This window comes from Henckelia pumila, chromosome 1 (genome assembly GCF_033568475.1).
Source record: "Henckelia pumila isolate YLH828 chromosome 1, ASM3356847v2, whole genome shotgun sequence".
Taxonomy (NCBI): Eukaryota; Viridiplantae; Streptophyta; class Magnoliopsida; order Lamiales; family Gesneriaceae; genus Henckelia; species Henckelia pumila.
In genome coordinates, this window is record NC_133120.1 from 83,454,387 (window position 1) to 83,467,525 (window position 13,139).

Sequence of the window (13,139 nt, forward strand, 5' to 3'; positions counted from 1 at the left end):
ATCTTATTTCGGATAAATTATCGTATGTGTAATTATATATGTATAGCATTTTCCAAAAAAAAATATAAGCTCAATTTTATTTTTCTGACGTATATTTTAATCATCAGAATATCAAAGTTCAAACCAACAATGCCAAATCGGAATATATCTTTTTAATGGTGTGGAACATTTTCAAAAATTGTAAATATATTTGAAAAAAAAATATAATATATAAATTATAATATTTAAAGAAATTCTCTCTGGAACATAAAAAAAATATTTTTTTTTATAATTTGGGATGTAAAAGGATAATATAAATACATTTTATAAAAAACGTACACTTGAAGTTGAATATGTAATTTTATTTGGAAAAATAAATGTGGAAAAAAAAAACTAGAAAATCGAAGCAGCTGTACTCATGGCGTTTGAATACATCCGTTTAGTGAATTAATAGGAAATTAATGGATAATTAATAATTATTTACCAAATGTTTGATTAATATATAGACTTATATTTGCGTACACACCTAATGCGTGTGATGAGATCCTAGCATATAAGTAATACTCAAATCATGCATCCAACGGTTCTTATTTTTACACATAGGAGTAATTAATTATATATTGTTGATGTGGCAAATCATGGGACATTAGATCTATCATTGGGGTATTATTCATATGCTAGGTTGAAATATACCCGCATTATTATGAATACGAACATCTGAATATCTGATCGTACAATTGAGGTCAAAATCGGAAGTCAATAAATTTTATAATCGTCACTACTATATTTGAATTTGCATTTACAATCCAAGGCCGTATTAATTTGTCCTTTGACGTTACCATCATACATCAAAATCAAAACAAAATAAATATGTATTTAAAAAAAAAATATATATAACTTTAATGGAGAATGTGTTAAATTATTATTTCTACTGATAAATTCTAAATGAAAATTATAATTATATCATCATCTATCATGCAATATATTAATAAGATTAAAGAGTTGGGAATAACTATCTCATTTGTAATTTATAGGTGTTTATTCAATTCATATTTTTAATGACTTTTAATAACTTTTAAAAATGACAGACTTGTGAAGTTGCTAGATTTTTATTGGCTTTTATAGAATGTTACAGAATTGTAAAAAGAATTCTATATATGGATTCCTGCAGACTTTTTGACAGACTTTCATGGACATTTTTTTTAATGAAATTCTATAGATTTTGATTTATAACTTGAATGGTGATGAAAATAGAGATAGTTAAGTATTTACAAGCAAGTACAAACTTTTTAAAATTATATAATGTATTGACTAAAGTAATAAATCTATTTATCATAGTATGTTTATTTTAAATTATAATAATCGATATATGTTTACGAAAATTATTTGCTATGAATCCATCAAGCAAACATATCCATAAAGAAAATTCTTAACGCATTGCCTGAAAACAAAAAAAATATATTTAAAAACAATAAAAATTATATTAATTAACATTGTTAATACATAACAACACAATTAAACTCCGGTGAAGTAATATCTTTTTATTACAAATTATTAGCATTTAACCAACTAAAAAAAGCGATAAATAATATATTTTAAAATAAATTACTGAACTTTTCCGATTACTTACGTAATTAATTTAATAATGTACATAAGTTTAGATAAAATAGAGAATATTAATATAATATTGTACGTAATATAATTTTTAACGTAAATATAAAATATTTTTGTTAACGTAATAGCAATTAACGTAAGTTTACTATTAATAATAACAATTAACGTATATATTTTAGATTAGATAAAATAATAGCAATTAACGTAAGTTTATTATTTTATATGTTTTCATGATTTTATTTTTATGGTTTTATAGAATTTTAATAATAAGAGATATATATGTTTTTTATGTTTGGAGAAAAATAATGATTTATATGTTTTTTATAATTAAAAATCTCTACAAATCTTTGACATGAGTAGTGGAGAATTTTTTACCTTTCAGAGTTGTACCTAAGGTTTCAAAATTTGTACTAAATAATTAATAGAAGTCAATGGAGATTTAATGACATTTTGGATACCTATAGACTTTTGTAGAGTTTTAAAAAGTCATGTTTGAATATCACATGACTTTTAAAAACTCTATGAAATTTCATGTTGAATACCCTTAAACTTTTTTAGAGTATGTAAAAATCTAGATTGAATACATCTAGATTTTTAAACTCTACAAAAGTCATTAAAAGTTATTATTTCTCCTTAGTTGAATACTTAGTTATAATTACAGTCTCTTATCATCTTTTAAAAAATTTAAATTACTAAATATTATTTTATATTATATTATATTGATATAAATTTTGAAATATTTAATTAGTCGATCATTATAAAATTAACAAAAAAAAATTATTAACACGAAAAATTTATATATACGCTCACATCTTATAAACATTAAATATGCATGCAATTAATCGTATCAAATTAACAAACAAATTAATTAACACAAAAACATTATATATACATATATATATATATCTATATATATATATCGTGCGCAAATTATGGCATGGGTTTTATATATAAAGAATTACATAAATTTAAAAGATACTTAATTATTTTAAATATCGTTGTTTTTTAAAAAAAGTACTTATATTAACACTTTCACAATAGTATTACGAGATGTAAATTATCTAGGGATGGTTTGGTACGGTATACCGCGGTATTCAACAAATACCGTATACCGTACCAAAAATTTCGATAATTTTCGATACCGATATCTTATCGAAAATTTCGGTATACCGACATGAAATTTCGGTATGACATAAATCCATACCGATACCGTACCCAATACCGAAATTCGGTACGGTACGGGTATACCGATTTTTTAAACTGTTTTTTTTTTTAAAATATCGGTATATGCGGTATCATATCGATACCGTGTATACCGACTTTTTTTCGGTATACCGAAAATTTTGATACCGTACCGAAATTTTCGGTATATACGTTTTTTTTTTTGGGTACCCCAGCCCTAAAATTATCCCTAACTAATAAAATTAAAATATTTTACGTAAACCCAAAAAAATATTCACAAATAAAATAATAAAATAAAGGCATAATTTTATATACAAGGACTTGACGTTGGTTGAATGAACAAAGTTTTATTGTTTAAAAAAAATAAGACTTTACCAGTAATAGCTTATGCTAAAATAAGATGGTGAGATACTAATGTTTCTCTATACGCGTGGTGTATAATCATTTTTTTATAACTTATAAGTACATTGATTCTAAAATAAGAATTTAATTTTTTTTAAATATTCTGATTTTTAATACGTTTTTGGAATTTTCTAAAAATAAAGTTAATTTCTCTGAAAAAAAAGGTATTTTAGTGATATCCATAATTTTTATGATTGGACCAATTATCATCATATGATCATTCAAAACTATAAATGATGGTTCAATAATAGCTAGCTTGTAGCCCACCGGGGCATAGGCGAGTTGATAAGACCTGCGGTAACGTGGGAAGAAATTTCCCAGCGTTGCGGGTTCGATCCTCGTGTGGAGCATATTCTTTGCTGAAATATTGTGGGGTATGCTCTGGGGATTGGGCCATGTGCTTTCTTCTTCATGTCCCTGTCGCTCGTGCACATCCCTCGATTTACCCTTCGCATGAGCCAATGGGTCCCCTTCGGAATCAACCCTTTCGAGAATAATAGGTAGCTTGTAGCTTTCTTCACTCTCGACCCTTCTCAGATGTCATATTCTCTTGCCTCTTAACAATTTTTTTTTTCTCTTAGGGAAAATTTATTGTGATTTATTATTTTGACTCTTGGTTTTCTTCGAATCTATATTTCGATTTTTTTCATTACTCGTGAATCTTTTTAGCAATTAAAAGCGAGTTTATACTTTATAGAAGTCGTAGGTTAAAAAATATTGAAATAAGTATAATTTTTCAAGTGGTTATATTAATATATATATATATATATATAATCTAAATATATATATATATCAGAAGATTTGATGTTTCAATAAATATTGAAAATGTTTTTTTTAAATTTTTTTAATTAAAAAAAGGATGTAATGAGCCCAAAAGCTAAAAATTTTATTTTTTTTAGAGTTTGGAAGGTATTTTAATATAATGTTTGGACAACTATTTTATATATATAAAAGAATTAATTTTGTTTAACCCCGGTTTTTTCCTAAAAACATTATTAAATCAATTGTTATTTCAAAATTATACTAAGAGAACACTTGTTTTTTAAAAAATAACTTTCACTGATATTTAAAAAAAATTTAACACATACTGACATACTTAATAGTTTTTTTTTTCATTTATAAAATACTTCTCCAAAGTCCAAACAAAGCTAAGTGTTTTGTTTAGAACAATTATTGCAAACAAACACTAAAATTTTTAAGAAAATAGTTTTTTTTTGGAAAAATACTTCTAATCAATTGACTTCTATAATCAAACGAACACTTGAATTTTTTTTAAAAAAATACTTTTAGTCAATTGACTTCTATAACCAAACGATCGAACACTCGATGTTATTACAATTTTAGAATTAAGGCTACCAAAACTATTAGCAAGTTATCACTTATCATGCACTCTTTGTCAATCAGTCATGATTCAGACGATGAACAAGTTATCGACCAAATTATGCACGCATTATGGGTAATCTGCAAAAAAAAAAAATCAAATAGACTTTACTAGTTTTTATATTATTTAAATAAAAACAATAATAACATATGAACATCCAATGACCGCATAGCGCAGTGGATTAGCGCGTCTGACTTCGGATCAGAAGGTCGTGGGTTCGACTCCCACTGTGGTCGAATATCTTTTTTTTGCTAACAGTTAATTGTCTGACGCCACCATGGACTTCATCTTCCTGGGCCCAACACTGTCCGTTACTTATTTTTTGCACAGCCCATTTTGTTTCTTTTTCGCTTAAAGATTCATGTTTAAAGGTTTCGCATCCCATTCTTTAACTTAATAGATAACTAGCAAATCGTGACACTTGATTTGATACACACACATTTGCACATATGTTAAATTTTAGTATACGATATATAATTTTTTAAAAATAAATTTTAGTCAATGTTTGAGTTTGTACTTTGTTTATGCTTAGTTATTTGATTAAAAGATGTGGTGTCATGAAAAAAAGAATAAGCATATTGGTGTATTTTCAATATTAGAAACAACTTATATAGATAGAGATATAAGTAGTATTTGATAATTACTTAAATCATAAAAAATAGCTAATCCAAAGCGAAATTTAAAACAACAATTTAATATCATTGTTTCCCAAAACTTGATAAATCTATACATAATCGTGGGTTGAAAAACGCTTGGACAATGACGAGAAGTTCGATTACTATATGTGTAGTATTCAAATCATTAATTTGAGACACATATGCATAATTAATATTATAATAAAATATAAGGACTAAAGTTTCATTATCGTAACTTAAAGAGGCAGATACCATCGTCACCAAATTTCACTGAATTCAAATCCATATTGATTCCCATGGTCTCCTGCTGATAAATTCTGTATTTGGAAACCAGCAATCTCCGAGCAAATCCCTTTCGGCCATGAAGCAATTGTACAAGCAATCGAATGCTCGAAGAGATGAAGATGTACCCCTTTCCGATACTCCACCATACTCCCCCAAAGCCTTGAAGCACCCTCGATCTCTCCCAAGATCCATCAATTACATCCTCAAAGAGCAGCGCCTCCTGTTCATCCTCGTCGGTATCTTAATCGGCTCCTCTTTCTTCATCATCCAGCCCTCTCTATCCCGTGTCTCTACCTCCTCTTCCGTCGATCCCCGCAACCACATTTCCACCCGAAGCAGCGAATCTGCGCACGATCCGAGGGAATTAGGACAGAATTATGGGAATTGGGATAGCGGGAGTAATGGGTATCGTCCAAATGGGGTGGGGAGGGTGCCGGTTGGTATACGGGGGAAGAGGAAGAGGATCGTGGTCACTGGTGGGGCGGGATTCGTGGGTAGTCATTTGGTGGATAAGTTGATTGCTAGAGGGGATGATGTGATAGTGATAGACAACTTTTTTACTGGGAGAAAGGAGAATATCGTTCATTTGTTTGGGAATCCGAGGTTTGAGTTGATTAGGCATGATGTGGTTGAGCCCATTTTGCTGGAGGTGGATCAGATCTATCATTTGGCGTGCCCTGCGTCCCCGGTTCATTACAAGTATAATCCTGTCAAGACCATCATATCCTTCTTCTTTGATGTTATGACCATTTCTCGTTATAATTGAGTGTAACAATGTGTAGATGTTTGTGGGTAAGTGTGTGTGCTGGTGAATTTGTGTTAATATATGTTTCTTCCTGCGAATTGGCTTACACAGTTTAGATCATGATCCTTGCAAGATGGAGTGGATGTGCGTGTGTATTTCTGTAGGTATTCCTGTATAAATTTATAAATAAATATGAGTTGTCATGCTTGCAAATATAATCATGTTTTTAAGTATGTAAAATCTTATGAAATCATATCTATTGCCCTTAAGCAAATAATTGCATTTCCCCTAATTATTACTATTTGAGTGTGTGAATGCAAAATGTACTTACTGTGTGTGCTCATGACATTATAGCCACAAGGGTCCCAGTTGAAGTAAGGTTTTTAATCAGAATTGTGTTTGTAGAATATAGTTCGATCTTTAAATTCAAGTTTGTCTTTCCCTATGGCATTTTGAGTTGTTTTTATAGGATGTTTTAATTTTTGTGATCCTTGACGGTGCTTACAAGACAAATGTGATGGGTACCCTGAATATGTTGGGCCTTGCAAAAAGAATTGGTGCTAGGTTTCTTCTTACAAGTACAAGTGAGGTTTACGGTGATCCTCTTGAGCATCCGCAGAAGGAGACTTATTGGGGACATGTGAATCCCATAGGTGAGTTCCATCTTTCTGAATGAATCCTGATGTGTTTGTTTATCATCATTATACAGTTTCGTTGTAAAGAGTTGTGACAGAATAATCTTAAATCATCAGGTGTAAGGAGTTGCTATGATGAAGGAAAACGAACGGCTGAAACCTTGACTATGGATTATCATCGCGGTGATGGTGTTGAGGTATTTAGCTTGTACTGTGCTCTGACTCGTTGAATTCTGAGCTTTACATTCAGAATTGAGTATTTATGGATATTAAAATTTCCTATATTTATCATTACTGAGTAAGGTATCGGTGTCAATGGAATAGCTTTTGCATGTCAACTTATGCTATATTATGAATGACCGAGCAGTTGATTTGAAGGCAAACATTGCATAGTTATTGTTTTTGTATTGTGTCTGCCAATTTCGAACAACCTCAGTAGGAGAAGAAATAACTTACATCTTTTGCTTGCATCTGGCCAGCTGAGTAGAGCGATATTTGGATGTGTCTGAAGTTCCTGCTAGTGCTTATCAGATTGGCATGTGAAACGAGTACAATTTTTTTATCACTCTGATGAGTATCCCATCTCTAACAACATGCGAAATTAAAGGCATCCATATAACCAACTGACTTTTATTGCATTTGTGAGCAATTAATTGGATGCTATGAATTTTTCTATATTTGTAGCAAGAGCATTTTCAGCCACTAAGAGCATCATTTGAAGGAAACTTGATAAAAATATGTACTGACATAGAGTCTCTAGCTGAGTTCTCAAAGACTGATGACAGCAGTGGTATCATTGATTTTCTGTGTTTAAGGGTATTCAAAACCTCATTGTCTAATTACCATTCTCACTCATATAGGTGCGCATTGCCCGCATTTTTAATACATATGGGCCTCGTATGTGTCTAGATGATGGTCGTGTTGTCAGCAACTTTGTTGCACAGGTTTGTTTTCCATGTTGTTTTTCATTATTCAACAATGACACGTCAATTTATTCGTTCAGCATCCATGTTCTTATGGCTGTAACTGAATCATGCAGGCCATACGGAAGCAACCAATGACAGTGTATGGTGATGGGAAACAAACTCGAAGTTTCCAATATGTATCCGACTTGGTATGTCATCTTTTCATGTTTCTGTGTATAACTAACACGAGTATTCTGAGAAGTTTGGTTTGAGGAAGTGAAAGCCGAATAATTGGGAGAACTTTATGCCTTAATTGCATCATTAATATTGTCTGTCAGACATCCTACCAGAGTCTGTCTTAAGAGCAGTGTCCTCATAAAATGAATTCCATATGACTGATGTGAAGTGAGTTTTTAATGCTCAGCTCAGCTCGCGAAACATAAATATATTCGTGGAATAAAATACTACGATTGTCAAGCTTGGTGTGGTATTAGAATATACAGTAACATAATCTTTATGAGGATACTATATGCACTTTCGGGATGTCAGGTTGATGGATTGGTGGCTTTGATGGAAGGCGAGCATTTGGGGCCATTCAACCTGGGTAATCCAGGAGAATTCACAATGTTAGAGCTTGCGGAGGTTTGGTCCAGATAATTAGTTTCATCTACATTTCACAAGTTTATGTCATATAACATTCCTTGAGTATGTTTGTTTATTTGGAATATAACAGGTTGTGAAAGAAACCATTGATCCTAGTGCAACCATTGAATTTAAACCAAACACTGCTGATGACCCTCATAAGAGAAAACCAGACATTACTAAAGCAAAGGAACTTCTGAACTGGGAACCAAAGATTTCCTTGCGAGAAGGGTTGCCTCGAATGGTCACCGATTTCCGAAATCGCATCCTGAATGAAGACGAAGGAAAGGGAAACAAATGAGAATACAACGGTGTTGGTATACATCAACCGAGACCATGTTGTGTATATTGTTTGATTTATCATACGAACCTTATTTTTCTTTTTGTCCCGATACACGTATCGGAAGTGCCGGCAATAGGCTAAGTTGTATCTGGCTACTAGTGGTTTTGGGTATTGAGAATCTTCATCATTGGACTAGTCGTTGACAAGAATACGGGCAGTGCGTCTGTATGTTGTGATGTAAAATGATTTTTGGTATCAAGTGAATGCATAGAACTGGTCCAGTTTCGAGTATAAATATTCATATGGGTTTATATGCTTTAGATTTTACCTGTTGTATAATTCTTCAGACTTCCCTCTCATTGTAAAATGTGATCACTGTAAGTTTCAGTTTCACAGTAAATTTTGCTACAATAAAGGCCAACGGACAGTTGCGTTTCACCCAATCTGGTTTGTGTGGAAGCAGACAGAGAAATCATATTAGGATGTGTGAAAATGAACTGTGAAATGGAGTGTTTCTTGGACTTATATAGTGAATTTATGGAGGCTCACATGATTTTATTCAGATTCATGGCATTTCCCCTACATTGTGGGGGACCCAATTAATAAATTTTGTTACGGAATTTGGTGACTGCTTAGATAAAAATGGGCATTTCATGTTTACTGATAGTGAGCTTGAAATTTCACCACCAACATGAAAAACACAGTAAATTTCAATGTAGCGTAATCATTCCGGTTAATATAATATAATATGTTCTATAATAAATTTATTGTGAGACGACTTGATCCATATAAATAATGAAAAGTAACATAAAAAATAATAATTTTTAATTTGAAAGATTTATTTTACAAAATTAACATGACACACCTACTCAAATAAATCTTTTATGTATGTACTAATTTATTAATTTCTAATAAGTCACAAAATTTGATTTTATTGGGCACAAAAGGCATCAGATTCCATTGATTTTCGAACCAAACCAAACTTCTGAGGATACACAAAGTGTCTACGTGTCTCATTCATCCATTCAGCATGTAAAGAAATATTCCCACGGTTTTCCACTCAATAAACGTAAATAGTTTTTTATATGATTCTTGTTTCACCTTGACCAAAGAATCTTGATTTTCGTCCCATTTTCGCCATTATTAGAAGCAAATGAGATCTATTTTTTTTTTTGTTTAATTTCTTATCCATAGTTGTTAATGTTAACTACATCAATTTGAACCCTCTAATTCAAAAATATCACATGAGACATAAATCTCATCTCATATTTGCGATTAAATTTTCTTCAACATAAATATATACAAAAAAACAGCCTCAAGTATTGCCGAATTGCTTAAATTCCAAGGCACAAAAACCTCCTTTTGTCTATCAATACTTGCTAATCAAGAAGAAAAATTGAAACTCACTCATCCAATTTTAGAGCATTGAACAATTTGAGGTGAAAGACCACTTGAAAACAGACAAGAATCCATCAATGGCAAAGTGGAGCCAACCTGAATTTTCAAACACACCCCTGTACTTAAATATATTTCAAGAAACACCCCCGTAGGGCTTTACAAAATCATGTGTAATGAATGAGGCAGAAAGTGAATAAATAATTTAAGTAACCGTTGCCTTTGTCTCATACATTGTACAGTATAAGGCTATTAAATTCTAGGTACAGTTTTTACCCCTGAAAATTCCATTTAAAACTCGTCAGAAATGATGTTCTCGCCAACTGCTAAAAATTAAATTTTACAGCTAGTGTGTTTATACTTTATACATGTGTTTAAAAATATATATATATATTATTCAAGAAGATGCCGCTGAGTATTTCAGGAATCCAATCCACGAGTGTCGCACATATTAATTTTTTTCCACCTTAAAATTTTACGCACTCCCATGCCAATTTTTACCAACCCATTTTTCCAAACAATGAATACATGAGTGATGATGTGGCATATATATCAAGTAGTTCATAAAAAATATTGTGTGTCCACGTTCTTGTAATATAAGATTTGATGAATAAAAAGTTATATTTACAAAAGATTAAGTTCGAATCATATCGCGAGATCGAACTAATTAATGTCGTTTTTTTATATGATATATAGATGTGTATTCAGCTTAGCTAAACCTTGCCAAAAAAATATATGTTCAAAATATCAAGTTAATTTTGTTAGGTAAATTTTGCATGCGGGAAAATTGAGAAGAAAACAAGCTTTCGGATAACAAAACGTATAGAATATCTTGGGGTACAAAATTTGACGGGTAGGAAACAAGAAAAGTGTGCTAGTTTTCTTCTCTCTTCTTCCTAGTCATTGGAACTAAACCATTCACACCAAGAAGAATCTCATCTTCAAATCAAAGAATCCCAAACTTTCTTCTATCCCTTAGCTGATTTCTTGGACCATTATCTCTTCATTCAGCTCTCCGGAAGATGAAGAAAATGGATATATTCTGCGCATCACAAGTTTCGACGGCCATTTGCCTCAGCATGGAACAAAAACAATCATCATCATCATCATCATCACCTTCACCGTCGTCTCTTTTACTCGGTCGAGCCCTCGACCGGCACAATCCCATTATCCGTGACTCGAGAAGAATCCCGAAATCTCTCCCTCCTTGCAACATGTCTCAGCCACCTGTCTCCCCCAAGCCAATCAAGAAAAAGAATGCGAAAAACCCTCCAAAGGAAAATCACGATCAAGCCGAGATCTTGAATGGTCTCGCTACAAAAAGAGCTGATGAAAAGGTCTCGAATGATGATGGTGGGAATGGTAATAGTAAAGCTGCTGCTGTTCTTGCGCCGAGGAAGAGCTGGAACTGTACCAGGCCGGGTGATTTCATCAGCCCTCCTGGTTCTACTAGGTATTTGTTGAGTGATAAGGCTGCTCCCAGTGCTGATCCCGAACCGGGATTGAAGCAGATACCAGCTGAAATTTCAAAGTCTGAAGAGTTGAAAACAGAGGAACCATCTTCATCTCCAGAGCAGGTTTTCTTTTATGTACACATAATGTATCAGTTCGTGTATTTTTTGCTTAAAGTGTTTATCTTGATTCTTGTAATCCATCGCATGTTTAGGATTGTAGACTCTTGAGCAGTTTGTTGGTTGTGTCAGTTCATAAGATTAGAGTTTTTTCTTGAAATATTTTTATTTTTATGGCCTTTTTTTGTCGCAGGTGGTGGTTCTGAGAGTGTCACTGCATTGCAGAGGATGTGAGAAAAAAATGAGGAAACATATCTCTAGAATGGAAGGTATGGATGCATATGGTTAATGCAAGCTCTCTTTTTGCCCCTTCCATTCACTTCTTTATGAGCAAATGTGTTTGGTGTCAAATTGTGTAAACACAAATGGTTTAAAATTCTCCATTTTCTCCAACTCTTAGGTATTGTTTTCTAGAGCTTCTAGGAAGCACTTTTGAGCTTTTCTTTAACAAAATTTTCAGTGCTCTCTCCCAAACACTGCCTTATTCTGCTCTTCCTCCCATTTTTTCCGGATTATGTTGTCATTGGCGTCGATTTCTCAAGAGATGGGCGATGTTTCATCTCAAATATTTAGGAGTTTTTTCTATCTACCAAGCTAGTATTGCAGCGAAACTATTGTACCAGTGATTGTGCTACCAAAAAATCTTTTTTCTCACAGCTCAAAAAACTTAACAGCTTAACTGCTGGTTGCAGACATAGGTGAAGGGATGGGAGGTTGTTTCTTGATTGAAGTTTAATAAATTTGCAACAACCAGTTGACACCTGCAATCCCCCTCAGAACTTTAAGTCAAGAATTTTATAATGAGCGATATCTTTGTAATTAGACAAATCTTGCAGGAGTCACATCTTTCGACATAGATTTTCTAGCAAAGAAGGTGACTGTTGTCGGGAACGTTACGCCATTAGGCGTCCTATCCAGCATATCTAAGGTGAAGAATGCTCAACTCTGGCCTCCTACGATACCTTCCTCAATCCCACAACTCTATTTGAGTGGCTCAGAACTGAAGAAAGGGTATAAACTAGCTGGTGAATGAATCGGAACTCGGCGAACGACTCTGATGGATATTATCTTGAAATTTAGAATGATGTAAATTCTCTATCAAAGTACTGTTTTGTTCGTGAATTGAGAGGTTAGGAAACTGGATTCTTCACTGTATTTTAACACGTTGGTACTGATCGAATATTTAAAACTTCTTCGTTTGTAATGATATTCTGTGCTCGAGCAAAGCTTGATATTGAATAGCTAGATGTACAACCCAAGACATATATAATGTTTTAAAAGAAAATGAAAAGATCATGTCTCCAAAATATGTTTGAATCCAACAGGAGTTTGATCAACTAACATCAACAGCCACTCATGAGATATTTAGGATTAATTAGCTAGACTCATTGGTGCCCCTTCCTCTCGGGCACCAAGACAAAACATACATTGGTGAGTCAAAGTTTCCGAGTGCTATCAGCATTCAGCAACGTTTATTTATGATTA

The 13,139-nt window shown here is 32.5% G+C and overlaps 2 protein-coding genes and 1 non-coding gene across 4 annotated transcripts; all 3 read left to right on the forward strand.

The window, feature by feature from the left end:
• Window positions 1-4,720: 4,720 nt before the first annotated feature.
• TRNAR-UCG (transfer RNA arginine (anticodon UCG)) lies at window positions 4,721-4,794 on the forward strand. Its single transcript has one exon. It is a non-coding gene; the product is annotated as a tRNA-Arg (tRNA).
• A 626-nt stretch (window positions 4,795-5,420) lies between these two features.
• On the forward strand, window positions 5,421-9,015 carry LOC140891764 (UDP-glucuronic acid decarboxylase 1-like). Its single transcript, XM_073262327.1, has 7 exons — window positions 5,421-6,217; window positions 6,732-6,876; window positions 6,976-7,055; window positions 7,719-7,802; window positions 7,898-7,972; window positions 8,313-8,405; window positions 8,497-9,015. The coding sequence occupies exons 1-7, from the start codon at window positions 5,555-5,557 to the stop codon at window positions 8,704-8,706; spliced, it is 1,350 nt and encodes a 449-aa protein (XP_073118428.1). The 5' UTR covers window positions 5,421-5,554; the 3' UTR covers window positions 8,707-9,015.
• Window positions 9,016-10,911: 1,896 nt separating this feature from the next.
• Window positions 10,912-12,858, forward strand: LOC140879706 (protein SODIUM POTASSIUM ROOT DEFECTIVE 2-like). Of its 2 annotated transcripts, none has more exons than XM_073294642.1 (3): window positions 10,912-11,660; window positions 11,848-11,923; window positions 12,347-12,484. In XM_073294642.1, exons 1-3 carry the CDS (start codon window positions 11,106-11,108, stop codon window positions 12,388-12,390), a joined length of 675 nt encoding a protein of 224 aa, XP_073150743.1. In that variant the 5' UTR covers window positions 10,912-11,105; the 3' UTR covers window positions 12,391-12,484. The 2 variants fall into 2 exon arrangements, with proteins under 2 accessions (XP_073150743.1, XP_073143700.1); XM_073287599.1 differs by lacking the exon at window positions 12,347-12,484 and adding an exon at window positions 12,491-12,858 and having other exon boundaries at window positions 10,917-11,660.
• The last annotated feature ends 281 nt before the right edge of the window (window positions 12,859-13,139 follow it).

Excerpts from the sequence above, each read along its gene's own strand:
- LOC140891764 (XM_073262327.1), top strand. The coding sequence starts at position 5,555 with ATGAAGCAATTGTACAAGCAATCGAATGCTCGAAGAGATGAAGATGTA. Across the intron at positions 7,056-7,718 it reads ATCGCGGTGATGGTGTTGAG|GTGCGCATTGCCCGCATTTT; the intron begins GTATTTAGCTTG and ends TCACTCATATAG. Across the intron at positions 7,973-8,312 it reads TCCAATATGTATCCGACTTG|GTTGATGGATTGGTGGCTTT; the intron begins GTATGTCATCTT and ends TCGGGATGTCAG.
- LOC140879706 (XM_073287599.1), top strand. The coding sequence starts at position 11,106 with ATGAAGAAAATGGATATATTCTGCGCATCACAAGTTTCGACGGCCATT. Across the intron at positions 11,661-11,847 it reads CATCTTCATCTCCAGAGCAG|GTGGTGGTTCTGAGAGTGTC; the intron begins GTTTTCTTTTAT and ends TTTTTGTCGCAG. Across the intron at positions 11,924-12,490 it reads ACATATCTCTAGAATGGAAG|GAGTCACATCTTTCGACATA; the intron begins GTATGGATGCAT and ends CAAATCTTGCAG.